Source organism: Mustela erminea, chromosome 1 (assembly GCF_009829155.1).
Source record: "Mustela erminea isolate mMusErm1 chromosome 1, mMusErm1.Pri, whole genome shotgun sequence".
In the NCBI taxonomy this organism is placed as follows: Eukaryota; Metazoa; Chordata; class Mammalia; order Carnivora; family Mustelidae; genus Mustela; species Mustela erminea.
Genome location: NC_045614.1, coordinates 154,008,786 through 154,031,085, shown reverse-complemented (window position 1 = coordinate 154,031,085; position 22,300 = coordinate 154,008,786). Strand labels below are relative to the sequence as shown.

At 44.3% G+C, this 22,300-nt stretch overlaps 1 protein-coding gene across 1 annotated transcript in view; it reads right to left on the bottom strand.

The window, feature by feature from the left end:
* Positions 1 to 21,395, bottom strand: part of FSTL1 (follistatin like 1) — a 51,610-nt gene extending 30,215 nt beyond the window's left edge. Inside the window, exons 1-2 of the mRNA XM_032347595.1 lie at positions 21,274 to 21,395; positions 21,061 to 21,117 (exon numbers count right to left, since the gene is read on the bottom strand). Coding sequence (XP_032203486.1) covers positions 21,061 to 21,117; positions 21,274 to 21,276 — 60 coding nt within the window. The 5' untranslated portion in view covers positions 21,277 to 21,395. The remainder of the gene's footprint in view (positions 1 to 21,060; positions 21,118 to 21,273) is intronic.
* Positions 21,396 to 22,300: the final 905 nt, after the last annotated feature.

Genomic DNA, 22,300 nt, shown 5'->3' with positions numbered 1-22,300 from the left:
GCTTCTCTAAAGAGAAAAACATTCATTTTACACATTGTTGCCAAAGAGGGATGATTCTCTATGGATTTATGGCACTAATGTGGTCAGTAGAGTGGGATCATTCCACAGCAGAGAAACCTAATAAATCTCCTGCTGAAGAGTGGAGGTTTCCAGGTGTATGTTCTTACACATTCCTTGACAACTGAACCGGAAACAGTGGCTCAGGGATTCTGTGGTAACAAAACCCAAGGAAAGGTTAGACTCTCCCAGGGAACCAGCAGAAATGGTTGTATTTTCGGCACAATATAACCAGCCCAGAAATTATGAGAATGTGGTTCACCCACAAGCTCAGTTACAGAACTGCGGGATGTTCAGAGGGTAAGGCCCACCCAGGGTGCATCCCCTAGCATTTTCTCAGGGACTGTGGGAATCACAGCCATTCGATAAAAGTTTCTGGCAGTTCCTTGACAACCGTGACTAGTAATGGGCCTCTTCTCTCAACCCTGGCTCAAGGCCGGGAAACCACTGGGACCAATTTGCCTTATTTACCTGCACCTAAATGCAGACAGGTTCTAGACTAGAGTGCCAAACTCTGAACTTAATGTGGAGCTTCCCCAAGATTTTTGGATGGCAATAAAAGACTACTTACAACCTGTAATCAGCAATTAACACCACTGCTCTCTGCTAGGCGTGTATGGTGGGAAGTCCTGACACCTACTGCACCTCCCCTGCATTTTAATAGTCCAATTTAGAGGAACATTAACCTTTCTGGAACAAATTAAGAACTTGATAAAATCAATCTCTTTGTGGGGAAAACAACAACAACAACACTGCAGATACAAATTAATCTGCATTTCCTTATCACTGTCCAGAGTGGAACTGGACAAAACCTATTTCCAAGCAAGTATTTGAGCAACAGAATACTAACCATCGAGCTAGATGTGGGGACTCAAGGAAGAATCAAGCACAGTCCATGTCCCTAAGCTGCTGACAGTTTAGTCGAGGAGTTGAGGAGATGGGATACAAATACATGGAAATAAACAAATAAGCAAATAAATAAATAAATAAATCATTCAATCATTTATTTATTTATTTATTTATTTATTTATTTATTTATTGAGACGGGGAGAGGGGGTAGGAGGGGAATAGGAAGTGGAGGAGGGAGAGAGAAAATCCCAAGCAGGCTCCACACCCAGCAAGATATATGATCTCACAAACATGAGATCATGACCTGAGCCAAAATCAAGAGTCCATCACTTAACTGACTGAGCCATCCAGGCGCCCCAATACATGAAATTTTATTTTGTTTAGTTTTATTTTGTTTGAGATTTTCTTTATTTGTTTGAGAGGGAGAGAGAGCAGGAGCAGGGGAGGGGCAGAGGGAGAAGCAGACTTACTGCTGAGCGGGGAGCCTGGCATGGCGCTTGAGCCCGGGATACTGAGATCAGGACCTGAGCGGAAGGCAACTGCTTAACCAACTGAGCCACCCAGGTGCCCCAATACATGTAATTTTAAATAACAACACAATCTAATAAGCGAAAACTCAAGACAATGTGTAGCTAAATGTAGTTTGTGGTTAAGTGACAAGTGTCTAGGCTGCCCTGTCCAATAGCAATATAATATCAGTTTCACAGAGGATGTGAAAATTTCTAATAACATTTTAGAAAGTCAAAAGAAAGAATTAGTTTAATAATTTGTTTACATAAGACAATACAGCCAAAATATGACCTTTTTAGCTTGTAACCAACAGCATTAGTGAGATGTTTTACACGCTTTTTTCACAGTGAGTATCTGATACCTGGCATGCATTTTTCACTTACAGCACATCTCAATGAGACCAGCCACACTGCAACAGCTCAATGTTCACTTGTGGCTTGTGGCTTTTCCTACAGAACAGCCCAGCTCTAATAAGTTCTGGATGCTGACACATTACTGAGGGCTGAATTGAGGAGGAGACTTGAGGTAGAAAGAGAAAGACTTTCTTTAACTAGGAATGTCTTATGAGCGGTGTATATAATTGAAGTCAACAGACATTTGAACACCTCGGTAAGGCAGCATGCTGGGCTGCATGGACAGGGATACCGAGGTAATGAACATCCAGGCCTTTGAAAACAGGCAGTTCTGGGCACTTAAGCCCAATTCTGGTTCTGCTTTTAAGTCACCCTTCTAGTCTCCTCTTTAAGATAAAGGAGGTGCCACCTCCTTTAGTACTTTGTATGGCTTATCTCATAAAACAATTAAGGGCCTAATTAAACTACATATTTTGAAACTTCTCTTAACAATACTTCTACTTTTTTTGCATAAAAGTCCATGGACAAATTTGGCAATGTAGTGAATATTTCTCAAAACCTTTTCTTCCTCCCATTTCTTGGCTCAACTGTTACACTCTCGCTGCCAACTTTCAATAATATTACACACACACACACACACACACACACACACACAATTTTAGTGCCTTGAGATTAAAGTCAATGAAAATATGCACATTCTATTCTTCTTGAGACATTCCTGCCTTGCATTCTTTTCTTGGAGTAGTTGGGAAGTCACAGGGGGTGGGGGAAGGAGCTGTTAAACGTACATGGGCTGGCCAATCAGGCCTTATCTGTGTCAGGAGACCCACCAATGAGAGACTACCAGGTATTCTGCTCCACTGCAGTAGCAAAACTCCCAATTTTTGCAAAGATTAAAATCCTGTGAGACCTTCAAACTGTACCAACAATGCACAAAGACCTCTTTTTCTGTTCAATTTGTGCTTTCCCCCAAGGACTACATTAGAAACTATACACAAAAACCTACTAGCTTAGTTGCTACAGACAGATTATCATTTGCAGTAAAAACACTTTCTTAGTATTATGTAGCTGTTTAGTTCTCAAAGCTCTGTTCTTTAACTGACTAAACACTAGAGAAATGCCACATATTTAACCGCTTTTGATTACCTTGACTCCACTGGAAAGTGGAGCAAAATGCTATGGAATCAACAAACTGGTCTGTGGGTCAACAATAACGGAGTTTTGGAGTAAGGCTGCAGGAACCCACGCACTGCTGATGACTGGGCCATTGGTGGAACCTTCCCCAGTATGAAAGATACCTCTAAGATCCAGTGTGCAAATCTAGTGACACTGTTTTGCCCATACTGGGGACATCAAAGGTGCTATTCAAATGAACAGGAGAGAGAGCAAGAGCAGAAAGAATCCCCCCAAAATAAAGGTCTCACTATATGGTGATGCCAGAAGACAGAGTAACCAGAGACTTTGAGGCAAAGAATCACCAACAACAGAATTTCTTTCAAATATATTTTTTAAAGATTTTATTTATTTATTTGTCAGAGAGAGAAAGAGGGAGAGAGAGAGTGTGTACAAGCAGGGGGAACAGCAGGCAGAGGGAGAAGCAGGTTTCCCTCTGAGAGAAGAGACCGATGTGGGACTTAGTCCCAAGACCCTAGGATCATGACCTGAGCCTGACATAGAGATCAGAGATTATAGGCAGGATACTGTGCATCTCTTCATATTACATATGAGACACTTTGATTCATTAATTAACCCATTTGATCAGTGGATCAATTCAACAAATAATTTACTGAGCACCTAGTATATGCTAAGCTCAGTTCGAGGTGCTGGGGATTCACTGGTGAATGAGACAGTGAAGGACTACATCTTGAAGAAGTACATATTCTAGAGAGAGGAGAGTGAAAATACAATTAACAAGATCATTTCAGAGTATGATGTACATTTAGAAGAACATGGCATATGTTTGACAGAGAAATCTGGGAGAGGTGACACCACTTAGACTGAATAAGGGAATGCTCTCTTGAGCTAAGACCCAAGGATGAAAGGAGCAATTCACACAATTGGAAGAAAAATGCAAAGGTTGTGATACAGGGCAGAATTTATTATGTTCCTGGAACAGGAAAAGGCTAGTGTGGCTGCTACAAAGGGTCTATCAGGGAGAGCAGTGAGAGGTTAGCTGGGAGAAGCAGGCAAGGCATAGGACCTTGTATGCACTGATAAGAACTTTGTATTTTATTCTTACTGAAATGGAACACTAGAGGAGACTGATGTGATCAGATATGTGTCATGGAGAGAGGCAAGAAGGAAAAAGGGGTGAGCAGCTTAGAGGCTACTGCAATTGCCCAGTGTAAAATGATGGCAGAGATTGGGTTTGTGGTGATGGAAACTGGAAACAGTCAAAGGAGAGATAATATATTCTGTCAGTTGAGCCAACATGACTTGCTGATGGACTGGAAATGGATAGGAAGAGTGAAAACACCTGAAGAAGATTCCTGGGTACTTTGAGTTGATAACCAAAAAATACCACAGCCAGTTCTTGGTAGGTATGGACATGGCCATGACAATGGGCTAGTATGGAGTTACTTCCAGAAGGATCTTCCCTTGGACTGACCCTGAGGTCCAGATATGTCCCATGCCTTCTCAATGAAACTGCATTATTTTAGGAAGTGAGTTCATCAAGCCTGCTAAGACCTGGTGTCAGATGTAAATAGACTCTGCTTAGGAAAATCTGTCCAGAGTTGACCCGTGTTCCCAACTGTTACATGGAACACAGCATTGAAGTATTTATAGTATTTTTTGAAATGGTGCCCTATGGTGAAATGTCTGGGAGACATTGCTTATAATACTCTCCTCCCAGAGAAGAAAATAAATGATGCTCACGAACATTGTCAAGTTCTAAAAACATCTGCAATTAAAGAACCACTTAACCTAGCACATAGATTAACATGACTCACTACAGTTTGAGAAACACAGGTCTAGGCTCTGTAGGTCTCTCCCTGTATTTTTATGTCCCCTGAAATTCAAGCAAAAACAAGAAGAGCAGCTCTTGTTTTTACTGAGCACTTACTTTATGGAAGTAAAGTGTATCAATATCTCCCTTGCTAAGGACACTATATACAGGTGCCATTTAAATATATAGCTTTTACATTATCATTCGTTCTTGTGAGTTTCGCTTTACGGACCGTGCGTTCACTTAGCAAAAGAAGACATATCGTCTCTGATCATATAGATCAGTAGTGTTCATTCACTGTACTTCCTCCTGCAGTGCTTAATATAAAGACCCAAAATTCTTCACTTTATCGCCCTATCTTTATTTACTTACCCCATGAAAATTAAGAGTAAGAACTTCTCACACTTTATCACTGCCTCCCTCTTCCTTCAGCCCTCCTCTTCACTAGTTTCCTTCTTCTTAAATATCTCACTTATTTCTAAGATAAGAACCATTTGACGGGCAGTTCACACCTGCTTTGAACACTGTTGGGCTTAGGTTTCCCTACTTTCTGTTTCTCAAAGAAAATATCATAACTTTCAGAATGTCGCTGTTGTCCCATCTCAACCCTCAGATTGGGAGTGCCTTGGTGGCTCAGTCAGTTAAGTGTCTGCCTTCTGCTCAGATCATGGATCCCAGGGTCCTGGGATTGAGCCCCATGTGGGGCCCCCTACTCAGCAGGAGGTCTGTCTCTCTCTCCCCTTGCCCCATAATAACCTTCAATCATCTGGGAGACAAATACCACACACCCAAACACCACACACACTTCACCAACTTCAGCACAAAGAAGACCTTTCCTGGACTGGGGAGTGGGGAGGTCTTTACATTCCAGGCTACTGTAACATGAGTCATTATGGTTACTAAATGACAATGCTATTTATTTTACACTGGGCAAAATAATCATAGCATTACCTAGAAAAATAACCCAACCACCAACTGAAATATAGCCACTGGGGAAGACTGCAGCTTGCTCTACTCTAATCCACCAGCAATTCAAGGATACAGCTTAGGCAGGAAATGAACAGCCCTCTATTTGATCAATGTGTAAAGAGAAATTAGTGGGGAAATGCAATTTCCTAGCTGTAAAATGACCAACACTGTGGATGAACACCGTTCAGCCTTGGCTGTTCTTAGAGGATTTCAAATCTTTACGGTTTCCTTATTTTAGTCTAAGCAAAGGGAATGCCCATATAAGGCATGAAATGAACACACACAAAAACCCAACTTTTTTTTTTTTTAAAGATTTTATTTATTTATTTGACAGACAGAGATGGCAAGTAGGCAGAGAGGCAGGCAGAGAGAGAGGAGGAAGCAGGCTCCCTGCGGAGCAGAGAGCCCGATGCCGGACTCGATCCCAGGACCCTGGGATCATGACCTGAGCTGAAGGCAGAGGCTTTAACCCACTGAGCCACCCAGGCGCCCAAAAACCCAACTTTTATATTTCCTTATTATCCAGGTTGTATGCTACATGCTTTTTTCTTTAATTAATTTTTTACTGATGTTTAACTCACATAATTTAAGTTTCAGGTGTTCATCATTGTGATTTGATATTTTTATACATTACAAAATAATCCCTACTGTAAGACTCATTACCCATATATATTGTTACATATAAGGGACAGTTGCCCAGTTGTATCTCTCAGACATAAATGGTATTAACTTTGTACTTGTTCCTTAAACAATATGGCCCACAAGTAGTTTAGGAAATTTATTAATAAGTAAGTCTACAGGGGCGCCTGGGTGGCTCAGTGGGTTAAGCCACTGCCTTCGGCTCAGGTCATGATCCCAGGGTCCTGGGATGGAGTCCCGCATCGGGCTCTCTGCTGAGCGGGGAGCCTGCTTCCTCCTCTCTCTCTCTGCCTGCCTCTCTGCCTACTTGTGATCTCTCTCTGTCAAATAAATAAATAAGTTCTAAAAAAAAAAAAAAAAAGTAAGTCTACAGGGGCGCCCTTCCTCTCTCTCTGCCTGCCTCTCTGCCTACTTGTGATCTCTCTCTGTCAAATAAATAAATAAAAATCTTAAAAAAAAAAAAAAAGTCTGCAGTGGGTACTGAATTTATTATATCTCATATTTAGCAAAGACTTCAGTGTCTGGCCTCTTTACTCAAAACACTTCCCAAAGCCATTCTCCCTTCAAGTCCTGTCCCCTCAAGAAAGGAGGTTGAGAAACCCCTAATGAACTCACACCTGAAGTAGGGGTCCTTGTGCCGGGGTTTTCTTTGATCATTAGCCAGCTGTTCATGCCATGCAGAAAATTATGCTTCTGTTGAACATGATGCAAACACCAATTAATGCATAAAGTAGAAGTCTTTACCCTTAAAATAAAATAGCTAAACCAGGAAGTCTGCTTCTTTGCATCTGGCTGTCAGCAAGGCCAAGGTCACACAGGCTGAGAAAGGAAAGAAAACAGAAAATGCCAAGGATAGAAGACTAGAGGATGGGTAGGGGAACAAAGCACAAATGGACACAGTCCAGAACAGTTCTTAGGACTCTGAGGGGAAGCCAGCTGAATTTCTTGCTTCTGACATAGACTTTAGCCTGCCCCTAATCAACTGTAGCATCATAATGATAGCATATAGGGAAGACCTGTGGATAAGGCTGCCCTTGGAGAAGTGAAGCTAAGCATTCGGAGCATTTGTGAATCTGCCTGCATTCCAAAGCAGGCTTTTGTGAGCTGAGTGGGCTACCTCAGAAACCCTACCTGGGTTCTCCTGATAAGGACCCCGGCCATGAAGGGAACTCAGGCATGTCTGAGTCTGTGCTCCGTTCAATAGATTTAGCTGCTCTAAGAGAAACTCTGCACATTTATCAATTTCTTACTAAGCTTTAGATGAGCCAGGTATCCCCGTGAGAGTCACCAGAAATTTTTCTGTTGCTGAGTTCCTTACGTATTTTATTTTCCTCTCTTGCAAATATGCCACAAACTTGGGTCCCTCTCCATAGCTGAAAATAGTTAGCCTAACACTAACAGAAGTTAGCTGGACTTGCTAGCTATGGGATTTGACTGGAAAAACAGTATGTACTTCTAATTTTCGAAATGAGGTAGGACATGAATGAATGAACAAATGAATACCATACATTGATTACGTAATGTTCATTAACAAGCCAACTTCCCGCGCACAAAAATAATCCCTCCTCATCACTGTTTTCTATGTGCCTTGGTTTAGGAAGGAATCAGGACAGTATAATGGAGGTCACATACTAAACTAAATTAGAAGAGTCACATTAAGGGAAATTTAATAACATACATGCTTCTCTTCATAAGTTCCAATAGGAATTTGGGGTTCTTTTTGTGGTGGAAGTATATTGAGCTACAGGTCGACAGTCCTATTCTCTGAGTAGTGAAATCTAATTCAATTAAGTAATATCAGTTAAGTCAATTAAGTAGTGAAATTTATGTGTATGTCTGTATATACAGTCTATTCTGGGGCACAGCCAATTTTAACTCAATTCTGACACTGTACAAGTAGATTTATTAGGAAAGCCACAGGCAACATTGGGCTGTGCCCCCACGCAGGACTGATAATATAGCATACTGGGGTCATCCAGCAGGGTTTAGGATTTGGAGTGCAGTTAAGTCATCAAGCCTTTCAGTAGGACTAAAACATCTGTGCTGGCCTCTGTTTCCTTATTGAGTTCACCCTCACAGGTCACTTGATTTACCTGGTGAGGTCAACGCCAAAGAGGTCAAGGTCAAGGCCTCAGCTGTTAATAGCCTTGAACTGATTTGGAGAAGGGCCTGGGGACCAGGGCATCAACTTCATCAATACCTAGTCAGGAAACCTAGGATCTTGGTCATGGGCCAGGTGGCATGGTGAGAAGGCAAGATGCATTCCAGAAAAACAAAACTGGGGTCCACACGGCATTTCCAGACAACTATTTTTGTAAGCCATTTCAATACTGCATCATTAGCTTTAAAAGAACATTTTCAAAGATCAGAGGAAAGTTTTTTTTTTTTTTTAAATAAGCTCAATAGAAGCTCAAGTTGCACACTTTAGAACTCTGAATTGTTTTCCTTTTTTGAAAAAATTATTTGCTCAACCCCAAGCAGACCCAGCATCCTTCATTTCTTGCCCAGTGATGTTGAGCATCTGGTTTCTGAAGTGGAAAATCAAGTGATTCCTCTCTATAGGGCAACCAGCATTTGGGATTCTCAGGCACGCAGACTGTTCAAGGGCCGCATGCTGTACTATTCACAGGGCACTCGGCACACGCGGGAGGAACCAAGAGACACAAAAGGCCTACTGCTTTTAGTTGCTCTTTTCTTCCCATTCCTGGCCAGCTTCTCTTTTCAAACTGCTCCCCCTTGGGCCATCCCCTAAGACAGGAGCTAATCAATATCTTAACTTCATTAAGAATATTTTGACAATCCAACCTGTCTGCCTCCTCTCCTATGGATAGGATTTGTCGGCCAGGTTCTAGAGCTCCCCTGCTCCAACTCCCGTATTTTGCAGATGAGGGGCCTGGTGACTTGCCCAAGGTCATACGACCAGCGGAAGGCACAAGGCTTCTGACCCAGGTGCCACGGTCTGACGTGAGTCATTCACTCCAGTCCATCTCCGGCCAATAAGAGGAGGCTTGTCTGAAGCTGGCTCACATCAGGAATCTCTGGGAGCTCAGCCACAGATTTGGCCAGCACTGCTGGCATTTCCGTGACTCCCACCGTCTCAAGACAGCTGAAACCTGACAGTCTCATAAATTCACTAACCTGCTTCTTATGCATGCAGCTCAGGCCAGTAAGCCCCCTCTCCCCCTGAGACAGTGTGAGACAGACTAAGAAAACTGGGAAAGTGAGAGAGGAGAGGCAACACAAGTCAGAGCTACAGAACTGTGCAGATCGCGCTAGAAAGGCATGGTGCCAAGCAGACACTGTCTAGACTTTAACTGGCCCCTCCAGAGGGGGCTGCGGGAGGTGGGGGAGCGGGGCCAGAAATCCTGCTTTCTTTTTGTTCAGCTAATGCAAACACATGACACAGCCTCTGACATGCTCCAGGCTGGGAGTTCACTCAATCTAAGACATTTCTTCCTGGGGGCTGGAATTCAGCTGTGGGCTGAAGGAAGTTGTGCTAATCCAGCAATCAGAGAGAAGCTGGGAATGCTTTTCCTAGTTCCTGTGGAATCATAGTTCCCCAAACTAGATGGAATTGAGCAGCAGCCCAAAGGAGCACATTTGTGGGTACAAAAGAACAGGTCATGGTCCCAGGGTCCTGGGATCGAGCCCCACATCGGGTTCTCTGCTCAGCAGGGAGCTCAGCCTGCTTCCTTCTCTCTCTCTCTCTCTCTGCCTGCTTCTCTGCCTACTTGTGATCTCTCTCTCTGTCAAATAAATAAAATCTTTAAAAAAAAAATTCTCATTTGTATCATCTTAGCCAAATCCATGAGGAAAACCCACAAAGATACAGAACTGGCTTTTGATGGAGGCCTGTTACAAAAATTTTATGACTACTGATAACGATTTATAAAATGTACAGATGGAGAAATGGCCACCATGGTCCAATAAGCATCACACATCTGAGAGAAAATGCTGGGTTTGGAGAGTCTGAGTATCGGTTAGAAAGAAGACACCCCCTCCTCTGGGCATAAAGACAAGCTCTATGCCAGGGCACAGAGAGTGCATGATGGAGTCACCCCATTCTCCTTGGCCAGCTGCACTGGCCCCAAACGACCATACCCACAGCAGCTCAGCTGGAGCTTTGGAGTGGTCTTCAAATTGGTCTGACTCAATGTGGAACACTGGTGAATGCATCTGAAGCACAAATACACTGTCTTAAAACATTCCTTAAACCACTGAAAACAATGCAGCAGGTGCCCTAAGTTAAAGAAGCCACTGAACCTGAACCAGGTGGAGGTCATACCCTGCCTATGTGGTCCACGGAAATGTGGATCCAGACACTTCTCGAACAAAACACAAGGAGACCAGTGGGGCACCCGGATGGCTCAGTGGGTTAAAGCCCCTGCCTTCAGCTCAGGTTATGATCTCAGGGTCCTGGGATCGAGCCCTGCATCCGGCTCTCTGCTCAGTGGGGAGCCTCCTTCCTCCTCTCTCTGCCTGCCTTTCTGCCTACTTGTGATCTCTGTCAAATAAATAAATCTTTTTAAAAAGTTTAAAAACACGAGGAGGCCTGTACAGGTTTTTGGTCTGGGGTTTTGCTGGTTTGTTTTTATCGTGTCCATGTGACCTGGCAAAAAATGTTTTTCATTTGTTTTCAGAGTCCCTTTCAAAATTAAGACATGATGGGCCTAGCACAGAGGGCAACTGCTTCAAGAGCTGAAGTGTGAATTTATATACTAGCTTTACTCTTTACTAGGTGGCTGATTGTGAGTAACTAACTGAATTCTCTGAGCTACGGTTTCTTCATTGATGAAGTAATGAAGATTATAATATCTTCTTATCAGGTTGTGAGAATTAAGTAAAACAAGGCTCTTTCCCTCTCCTCCTGCAGTTGTCTGGCTAACTACCACTCATCTTTGGTGGTGCAGCTTTGGGAGACCTTTTGGAAGCCTTCCCAGAGCCCCCGGTAATGGGGTAGATTCTCAGGCCCATCCTGGTACTTCCCACACTGGGTCACTCTGAGCCTCTGTCCCTGTCTGTCTTCCCCACTGGACGGCAGGCTCCTGAGGAACACGGTCTACATCTTAGTCACCAGCACTACTTTAGTGTCTGACAGAGAACAGGGTTGTGGTACTTTTTACTTTTTTCCTTGAGTTAACTTTGTACCTTTGTGAAATTTTACTTTGTCCTGGAGGGGTGAGGCAAAACACTGCAGGAACACTTTGTGTAGGTTTGTCTCTGAATAAAATGTGAACCTGGTGGTCGGTGTATGTTTTGGCAGCTCCCAAGGCAGCCTGAACCCTCCAGGATGACCTCTCCGTAATGGTGTTGGAGGAACACGAGAAAGAAGAGGAAAGACAAGGAGGTAGAAGGGAGAGATGAAGAGGAAAGAGCAACACGGGCAGCAATAAAGACCCAGCTCCAGGTCCTGGGATCAGTGACCACGTGGGGCTGCAGTCAGGGCTCGCTGCCAGACACAGCAGTGCCCAGACAGAGGACTTAAGGTTTGTGTGCAAAACACCTAGAGCGTTGCCTTGGTTCCCAAAGGGACAAATCGCAGCCTGTTCCAGGAATACTCCCCTACCCTGTCTTTGAGAGTAGGTATTTATGTTTCGAGCAATGAAACCTAAAGGGTTCTAGTCCTTTGCCTGATCATAGTTTCCAAACCCCAAATTTAGAATTCGTGTCCCACTAACAGGTGTGCTATAGGGATGACAGCAAGAAAATATGAAAATGACCATCCCACAAAAAATCCAATCTATCGGAGGCCATCTCCATATGTAAGAAGAAGGGGCCCAGGGGAGAGAAAAACTGAAAGTGGAAAAACTCCAGAGCTTTAGTCTCTCTTTGATTCTTCTCCCTCTTCTTCCTTTTCTGCTATTCTCCCTCATTCACTGTCTTTAGGAAGAACCTCTGCTGGTTGGCACAGCCCACTGCCTGTGCACAGGAGGTGCTCAATGAGCACCTAATTCTTTTCCTGCAGGATAGGAAATACTATCTAGAAGTCTGAAAGCAAGATTGGCTCAGTAGAAGCAAGGGCTCTGATACAAATTCTGGGCATCAAACCATCCACCGAAATAAATATCCTACTTGTCGTTTATTGTCATTTCAAAAACAGGTTATCCTTAATCTCTGGAGAGAGTAAAAGAGGCAAGGAGAGTTTTCTGCAAGCCATGGGCGTGTACACCCTCACCCACTCCCACACCCCAAGAGTTCTGGAGCTCTTCCAATAAATAGACACCACAAGAACGATACTAGTAGCTAATACCACATTCTATGGGCTGAGCCACTCTTCTAACTGCTTTACATGTAAGAGCTTTTTTGATGCTCACAACTAGCCTATGGAGCAAAAACTCTCTAGTAAAACCCATTTTATAGATGAGGATACAGGTGGAGAGAGGTTAAGTAACTCCCCCAAGGTGATAGGGCCAGTACTGAATTGAGGTAATCCAGCTTCAAGGTCCTAGCACTGAACAATTATGCTGTCCTTCCTCTCAAAGATAAATCAGAAATGAAATACAGTGACCTTGAACCAGCACACAGGTTGTACAAATACAGACCATGCCTAGTGGATGTTCATACATAAATTGAGAATTCTCTTACTGAAATCGTTACAGAGTCAAAAACAGCCTTTGTCAGTGCATTGTAGGAGCTGGTAACAGGCACTTATCTCTTGCAGGTGTTTGGTGTTGACTATGTTCCATGAGTAGAGGAAACCTTATCCATTATCTAACTGGAGATATGCAGAGAGATGGCCATTATCCCCATTTTACAGATAAGCAAAGTGAGCTCAGGGAGGTTAAGTAACTTATACAAGGTCTCACAGCCAGACAAGGGCAGCATTCAAACCAGCGCATTACCCAGAGCCCTTGCTATTACCTGAAGCTGCAAGTCAGATATTAGGTGGCTTAAGAAAGGGGCAGAGCAGGACTTCGAAGTCAAGGACTCTCCTTATTTTATAACGTCCTTCTTAGTGAAAAGAAGGAGCTGTAGCAGGGTCCGTGTAAAAGATAAAACTTGGCAACACCCAGATACGCAAACAAGAGAAGAGGATGAAGAAAGGGACTCCGTGGAAGGCCTGAGGGGTGTGAATGTAAGAGAAAAGATCAGCATGCCAGGAATAGACACAATTTCCACACAGAAAGCTGCCACCTACTGGACAGGCTGGTCAAGTAGTCCACGTGGACAGGCAGCAAATGGCCCCAGTGACTCAAGCAGGGCCTCCCAAGTTCTGAGAAGGCATCCTTCTCAGAAGGATACAACAGGATTTTCTGAGAAAATTTCTCAGAAAATCCTGCTGCATTTTGCATTTCTGGACCAGCAGCCAGAGTTGAAGAAGGGGGTGGTACTTTTTGAGAAAGCCATAAATCTGGCCCCCTAAATTTGGCCAGATCCAATTGAGCTGCACAGGAGCTATGGTAATAGCAACTCCTTCAGAACAGGGATCTACCCGGTACTGCCTTGTAGCTCCACACTCTTCTCAGTAGCAGCATATGGTCATAGGGACTGGCATAATGCCTGGCATGTCCATAGATCAATAAATTATATTCATTTACTATTACTGCACAACAGAATCAAAGACTGTGGAGGAAAAGACAAATTTTGCCTCAGACACAAAAATTTTAAGTCTTGAACAAGATAAAAAGTAACGACAAAGAGGTAGTTTCCTTCTATCAATTGAAGCCAATATCCCATGACACACACACACACGTATAAATCCGGGCCTGTAACATGTCATGGCTTTTGCCATGTGTCACATGACTTGTTTTGGCACCAGTTAAGCTGGTCAAAAATAGTGTCCGGGATTATTCAGGGAACATTTTAAGGGTCATAAATTCAGACTTAATCCTGGGAATAGCTTCTTGGTGATGGTTTCCAAATGAGCACATAAAAAGTCTGTGAAGAGATTTCATGGAACTCCTCCAACCACAGCAGAAAATGCAGATTTATAGGGTATATTTTGTACTCCAACTACCCAAAGAGCTTTCTATTAGCAAGTTATTGCCAGATGGCTGCTAATGCAGGAGCTGTTATCTATGACAGCAGCAGCTCGTAGAGCCTTAGCAAGAACAACTGTTTACTCCATCAGAACAGCCAAGAAAATTCTCATTATCATATTCTTGTTGATAGCCAGCATTAGAGGGTTTGGCTCCCTTCAAGGTGTTTGAATTTGTCTTAAGAAGTCAAAAGCTTGGGAAGGAATAAAGTGCCCCCCCTTTTCTTTTTTTGACATTTTCATCTATTCGTTACCCTAGTCACACCATCTATTACCCCATGTTTTCTTTGTTTCACATAGTCCTGACCTCTGCCTTCTAATCACCTTAATTTTGCTTAAAGATATACCAAGGTCTGTCAGATTGGATTGATGTTTCTAGAAGGAATGGCAAGTATCTTTTATATCACACACAGAATAACTAATTGCTAGTGGCTACCCAGAACCTCGCTGAGGATTTTCAAAGCTTCTCCAGACTCAGGAGGACAGTATTCTATGACTGATTAGCAATGTCTGTCATGGGTTAGGGAGAGGGTAGTTGTGACATGCATGCCATCTTCGTACCATCACTGTAGGCCATTTATCTCACAGTGTTGTGAGATACTTAATTTTATTGCCTACAGTGTCTAGTAGGCTCACCACATACATCTGTTGATTGACAATTTCTCTGAAAGGAGGGATAAAAGGCTGATTTATCTTTAGGTAGTAGAATCATGGTAATTTCATTCTTTCTTCAGGTCTTTTCTATATTCTCTAAGCTTTTCAGGAGCATATTACATTTTCATATTTTATCAGAAAATAGCTCATTTTTTAAATTTAAATAGAATAGCATATATTAGGAGGGTAAATTCCTCCTGAAAAAGAGGGGTCACAAGAATACTCAAGATGAATTTTAAAGCACTTTGTTATACTTCTCTATAAATCTGTATGCAGTTGTGAGGATAATGCAGAGTGGCAAGTGTTATGCTTTTTAATTTAAATTGTAAACATTTGCCAGAGCCTTATAAATTTTTGTAAACACAACTTTTAGTGGCACGTATTGTTGTTAACCCTTAACTCTTCTCCTATTGTTGGATATGCAGTAGATTTTAAGTTTTCTGCCATCATAAATAATGTAATGGACATCTTATGTAGTCCCTCTGAAAGTAATAATGGCCAGGGCAAAGTGGTCAAAAAGAATTATTTTAGTTTCCTTCCTTGATTTAGTTTCTCAGTGTAGATTATATTGAGCCTCGGAATATCCAGCTGCAAAATAGCCAAGTCAGCTCCCCCAAAGCTGATCCAAAGTCTGCTAAAATGGATTCATGTCAATAAAGACTGTATTTAACTGTGTTTGCTCTACGCCTGTGTAGTTAACAAGAAAAACAATTTTCTAGTATAAACACTGTTAAAAGCTAAAATGCTTACAATAATATCCAAATTGCAATTATCATATGGAAAGAGTCAATATACCTTTTCATAATTATTAAAGGTTCACTGTTAAAACATGAATTAAAAGCTTGCCAAATATTACTAGGGCCAACCATGAAGAGCTTGGACTAATTAAATGATGAGTGATAAAATGTAACTGATCATATCAACCTCTCACTCTTTTCATTGTAACTGTTTCCACATACCTTGAGTTCACAGCCTGCTTTCTGCACCTATTCCCTCACTCTTGATTGGGCAGTGGCTACTTGGATGTATCTATCTGTAAAATTCATCAAGCTGTACCTTAAGGATTTGTGCATTATACTAACGTTAAACAAACAAAAAAACCACAAAAACTTTAAAAACCAGGGAAGCCCTACATTAATGTAAAATAAAAGAGCAATAATTACAATTATAAAGACACTTGTTCATCTTGTAGGTATAACAATATTATAGCTGCCACAGTTTTAAGCACCTGGCCCATCTTTAGACTGAAAGCAACCTGAGGGCAGAGACCATGTCTACACTTCAGGCATGACTCTGCCCTGTGTGCAGGGCGTGCTCAGCCCGTTGCAGTACTGCCTGATGGGCTCTGTGAAGAGAAGGTCTGTGCTGGTAATGACTCGCTCCCACAGAAAGCACCCCACACCAAAGTCACAGGCACCAGAAGACAGCAACCTTAGAGAAAATTATGCAGTGACTTGTGTGACATTAACCACCTGGCTTACAAAATTAATCCATCTAAGTATAAGGTTTTTTTCAATCCTATAATATCTGGTGTCATTACATTCATTCTGTTTATGGCTACTAGGAATTTTATCTTGATGTCCAGTTATTTGAAGAGGAGTAGGAAAATGACACTGACATTTTCAATTCATGGTGTGTGACCACTGGTATTTACAGTTCATCGTTTTCTCTGTTTTCCTAGAAACACATCTTTCTGACCCACTGACTTTGAAGACTTTATTTTCTTCTCCTGGACATTACATCAATCGCAGCCTCATGTCCACTGATTGCCACCTCACCGCTCCTTCCCAACTAGCTCCTTTGAGGTTGGGAACTGACTCCTGCTTTCCATCACTCAATCCAGAGGCTTGCATGGGAACTTTAACATGTCCTTTTTCTAAAGACAGCTTCAGTGGCCAGGCCTCAGTGTGCAGGGTGCTTGCCCTTCCGTTCTGGTTATTCAGCAGAGGCCCTGCTATGTTTTAACATTCTGATTTCCAATAATGGTCTTTAGAATCACAGCAAGTAGTTTATTTGTGAATGGATAAACAAGATATTATTTTAGAGGTTAATGTACAAGATGAATATTAAAATCCTAGTTCTGCTGTGGCTCTAAGGAGGAGTCAGAGAAAGTGCGTCAGACTCTGGACCTCCATGAATCCACCATTAGAATAATTCTGAAGGATATAGAGAAGATCCCACATCAGCCAATAAAACCCCACTAGTGATTGATTAACTTGTACGTTGATAATGGGCTATAAATGAGAAATCTGGCTTCAACAGGACAAGGACCTAATAATCCTTTGTCTGGGTAATTATTATTGTTACTATTATCTGAAGTGATGCACTCACAGTTCATGGGTCAAGTTATGCCTTAATGGAGTGAGTGCTCTGATTGGTGCATCACTCCCTTGCACATGTGACTTATCATGGTGATTTTATAGACCTGGGATGCTGGCAATCAGAGCATTAGCAGACACAGCCTCTGAGGGAGAGCGGAAGTGTGCTTGGGTGCTCGCCAAGGCTGTCTTTCAGAAGCAGGCAGCTGGGCCACAGGGTCCCTTCCAGCCTGCCATGTTAGAGTGGACTTGGATCCACCCACTGAGGCCCAAGGGCACATGTTCTCATGCCTGGACTGTCCAACTTTCCTAGCCTCTGTCCACACCTCTCACTTAACTGCAGTAATTCTCTGTGGGAGGGGAATGGGTGAAGAATGAGCAAGCCCACATACCCCCCTCCCAACAGAATCTAGAAAAGGGGTAGCCTTGTCACTGTTAGTTGAAGCATTCCCTCAAGCTGCTGCCAACCCCCCCCATTCCTCACCCATATAGATGCTAACATATACTCTTCAGCAGACCTGTGCTACCCTCGCCAATATCCCCTCTCAAGCATAGACTGCAAAGAGTGAGCTCAGGTGGAAGGAGCAGAATGTGGGGAGGCTGCCAGAAGGCATACATTGGTGATAAAAGAGTATTAAGAAAAGAGAAAGTAAAAGAGAGGAAGCAATCAAAAAAGCAAGTAGTACCAAGTGAGTAAGAGACTATAGAAAACATTTGAAATAGAACACTTCCCTTAATGAGATTTGTTAATAGTTTCCCGAATCTAACCAAACAGGATTTACAGACTGGCATTAATCATGACAACCCCCTTTTCCCAAGCCTGGGACACCTCTGATTCTGAAGTCTTGGCTCCTTCCAACAGCAACATGATTTGTCAAGGAATCACATATATTAAGTACTTGCACTTGTATTAAACCAAAAAGCACCAAGAAAACTAAGTTGATTTTTTAAATTTCGTTTTTTGAAAAAATTCAACAGTATTTGTATACCTTTACCCCTAAGGTCTACTAACAGGGATTCATGTCAATAAAGGCTGTAAATATCATTATTTGGCTTTGTTTGCTGTATGTTCTTATAGCTGGTAAGGAAAAAAGTTCTATCCCAAGCACAATTATAAAAGACTTAAAATAATATACAAATTGCTAACATGGATTAAAAACTTGCCACATGTTACTCAGGCCAGACATCAAGAGACTGGATTGATTAAAAGTTCACTTGGGGGGTGCCTGGGTGGCTCAGTGGGTTAAGCCGCTGCCTTCGGCTCGGGTCATGATCTCAGGGTCCTGGGATCGAGGCCCCGCGTCGGGCTCTCTGCTCAGCGGGGAGCCTGCTTCCCTCTCTCTCTCTCTCTGCCTGCCTCTCCATCTACTTGTGATTTCTCTCTGTCAAATAAATAAATAAAATCTTAAAAAAAAAAAAAAAGTTCACTTGGGGCACCTGGGTGGCTCAGTCAGTTAAGTGTCCAACTCTTGGTTTTAGTTCAGGTCATGCTATCGTGATGGTGGGATCGAGCCCCACGGCAGGCTCTGTACTCGGCATGGGGGTCTGCTTCAGATTCTCTCTCCCTCTCCCTTCTGCTTATTCTCCCCACCCTTTCAAATAAATACATAAAATCTTAAAAAAAAAAAAAAAAGGATAATCCTTAATAATCTGGAGGCATGAAATGTAACCAGGATCATACCTACTCCTCCTTACTCCTCAGGTACTCTGAGTTCGTGTCTACTTTCTGCACCAACTCTCTCAGTTTTCATGCCTTGGCACCTTGATTTTGTCTGGAAATTTGGTGGGAGAACTCTCTGGTTTTCTACCCAAAGCAGGAAATTGCTGCTGGGGGAGTTTCCTATGAGAACAAAACTTTTCCCTGCAATGCTAGTCAATGCTAGTTGGTGGGGTGGGGGTGGGGGGGGAATAGTGCAGGCTGCCTAGAAAAGATCCTGGACCTTGTATTAGGGCCTTCAGCTTTCAGTCTTCTGGTGCAGGAACCAACAGCTTCCTCGTACCTCACATCTGCATTCCAGTTCACTGAGTGATTTCACACACTAGCTGGCAATTCCTAAGCCTCCCGTAAAACCAACCAGGGATTCACCTCATCCATCATTGGACTGCAGCTGCCTTTTGAGGGCCATAGCAGGGATGGAAGGGTGTTCCCTAGCCAGGGCTAAATCAGCCAGTGAAGAGCGATCCTCCCTCAAATTCAAACCCTGGAAAACAAAATGCATGAGAAGCAGATCTGGAGTTCAAGATGGGCCCCAAACACTGAGGGAGCTGGATTCAGATCCTTCTTCAGAACTAATTAGCTGTGTGACCCTGGGCACATTATCTAATCTCCTAAATGTGTTTCCTCTTCTGTAAAATGGGGCTAAAAAAATTGACCTCATAAGGTTGGTGAAGATTTAAAAGAAATGACACATGCAGTCCAAAGTCTGCTATGTAAGAAATGCCCCAAATGTGAACTCCTTCTGTGGGTAGTGGTTAAGAACCAGGGGTATGATGCCAGACTGTTGGGGTTCAGATCCCTATCCCTACCATGTAACACCTTAGGGCACTGGATAAAATACATAACCTCTGACTCAGTTTCCCCATCATTAAAATGGGGTTTCATTACAACACAAAGTAGATATCCAGTAAATATTAGCTATTTTTAAAATTTCATTGTGAGTTTGTGTTTCCAGTGCAACCAATAACACAGTAATGAATTAAGTGAGAGTTTATGGATGAATTGAGAGTAATATATGCTTTTTTTTTTTTTTTTTTTTGACTCATGAAGACTTGCATGCTTTTGCGATTTTTTTGCTGGGCAGAGTCAATCTGTGATGCAAAGGGTGGGGCTAAACTGTAACTCGAAGAAAAAATTCAAAGAGGGGGAATAACCACCCACCAGGGAGCTATTTCTTTTGTAATGTACATTCCATTTCTTCTCCCTCATGCTTTTTAATTCCTTCCACATTTCCTGCCATAATTATCAAATGTTTGGTTTCTGACCTCACTCTTCTGGAGACTAGAGCCCAGGGAATTTGGAATTGTTTATTTTCTGTCCATAAACCTTTGAGTTAATGGAGGGGCTTGTGAGTGAAGGGTTTGTTGGTTTGTTTGTAGTATCTCAGGAAGGTCACTGGAGTTGAAAGGAAAACATTACCAAAAAAGCGCTTAAATACTTTGGAAACGTGGAGCCCCCAAAGAGCAGAGCAACGGATCTCTTACACTTGCGCAACGCTGGATTACGGGAAAATTGAGCTTTTAAAAGACTGTTATATGGCCCTGATATTAACACAAAATCCGAGGGCACTTTACAAAGAAAAAAAAAAAAAAAGGGCTGCGAATCACAATCTTACTTTATAAAAAAAGAAAAAAAGCATTCCGCCCTAAAGAAGAATCTCTCCCCTCCCCTTTCCCCGAGGAGTTAGCCTTGGAAGGAAAAAGCCCCCAACTATTTTTAATTTCCTCTTAACTAAAGGAAAGAACTCAAAGTCGCCTTTTTGAACTCAAGGGCGGCTCTCGTCGCCGCCTCCGTCCCAACCCGCCCAGCTCGTCCTCTTTCCCCCTCCTCACTCTCCCTCCATATTAGCCGCGGTGGGGCTCCCGCTTATGGCCCAAACTACTTTTCCTGATTTGGAGGTTTAAGTTTCGCAAGTAGCATTTCTGCTCGGAGCGCCCCCCCGCCCCACGCATGGAAACTCCCAGTCCCACCCCGGGAGAACATCCCCAGGACGCACTCCCCGCCCGTCCGGCGCGCACACCCCAGTGGCCCCGAAGCCCGAGTTCGGACCTCCTCGGCCGCTCACCTACCTCGGCGTGGACCCAGGCGACCGCCACCAGCGCGAGCGCGAGCCAGCGTGTCCACATCTGCGGAAGAGGGAAGAACGAGACTGAAGGCGCCGGGCCCCGCGCCCACCCGGGAAACTTCGCGGGGTCCCGCGGACTCGCCCCCTCCGCCCGGTCACCCTCGTCCGCGCGAAGGGGTTGGACCACCGCGCCCCGCGCCGCGCGTCCAGCTCTCACCATGGTCCGGTCCCGGTCTCCTGAGGGCGCGGGGCAGGGCGGCCGCAGCGAGCTCTGAGGGAAGGTGGGAGCTCCGCCGCTCGGCAGCCTCCGAGGAAATCCGACCTGCACTCACCGCCCCTTAAGACCCCTCCTTCCCCGACTGCCTGGCCCCCAGCTCCTCCCCATTCTCCTCCCCTTCTGCAGCAGCGGCCCCCGCGGCTCGCGGCTCCGCTCGGTCCTCCCCGCCCCTCGCTCTGGGGAGCCCGCGTGCGTCCTGGCTCCGACCGAACAAACCCCTCTCTCCTCAGGCCGCGGGAACCTGGGGGCAGAGGCAGAGACGGGGTATCCGGGGGGCGCTGCAACAAAGGCGGAGAGGGATGGGGGGCCGAAACCCCACCCCCGGGAGGGCCCTCTGGCTTGCTGCAGCTCTGGCGGGCCGTGGGCGCGGGCTGCTGCGATGGCCAGGTGGGCGGTGCAGCAGGGGGCTCCCGGCCGGGTCTGGGGCGGCAGTGTGCAGGAAAGGGATCCCTGCGGCCTGGGGAGCCGGAGCCGCCCCCCACGACTGATGGAAAGAGGTGCAGAGGGACCCCCTCACGGCCCGGGGACCAGGGCGTCACGGCAGACAGAGTGTGAGGAAGTGGGTGCAGAGGCCGGGAGACCAGCCAGCCAGGGGAAGGCTGCTTTGGGTTCAACCGTCAGTTTCCTTGGGGGAGAGCTGGGAGCCGGCCCCCTCTGCTAAGAAGATATGGACTCCGGCGTTTGCCAGCAACCTCATCCCGTGCTTTCCTCTGGTCCAAGAGTGGTGACCCCCTTCTTTCTTCTGTCTGCCCCCCATTACCTGTGCCCTTTCTCCCACCCCCGTCATCCCAGGTCCCCTCCCTATTCTTGCTTCCCATCTCCACCAACTTCTTCCCAGGATCCTACGCTGCCTCTTTGAAGGTGTTAATTCCCCCAAACTCCTGGCTGCGGCGTCTTTCCCACCTTGTGCCTCGTGTCCCTGGTACCGAAACAAATCCCCTTGACACCTGACAGATTTATCGTGCCC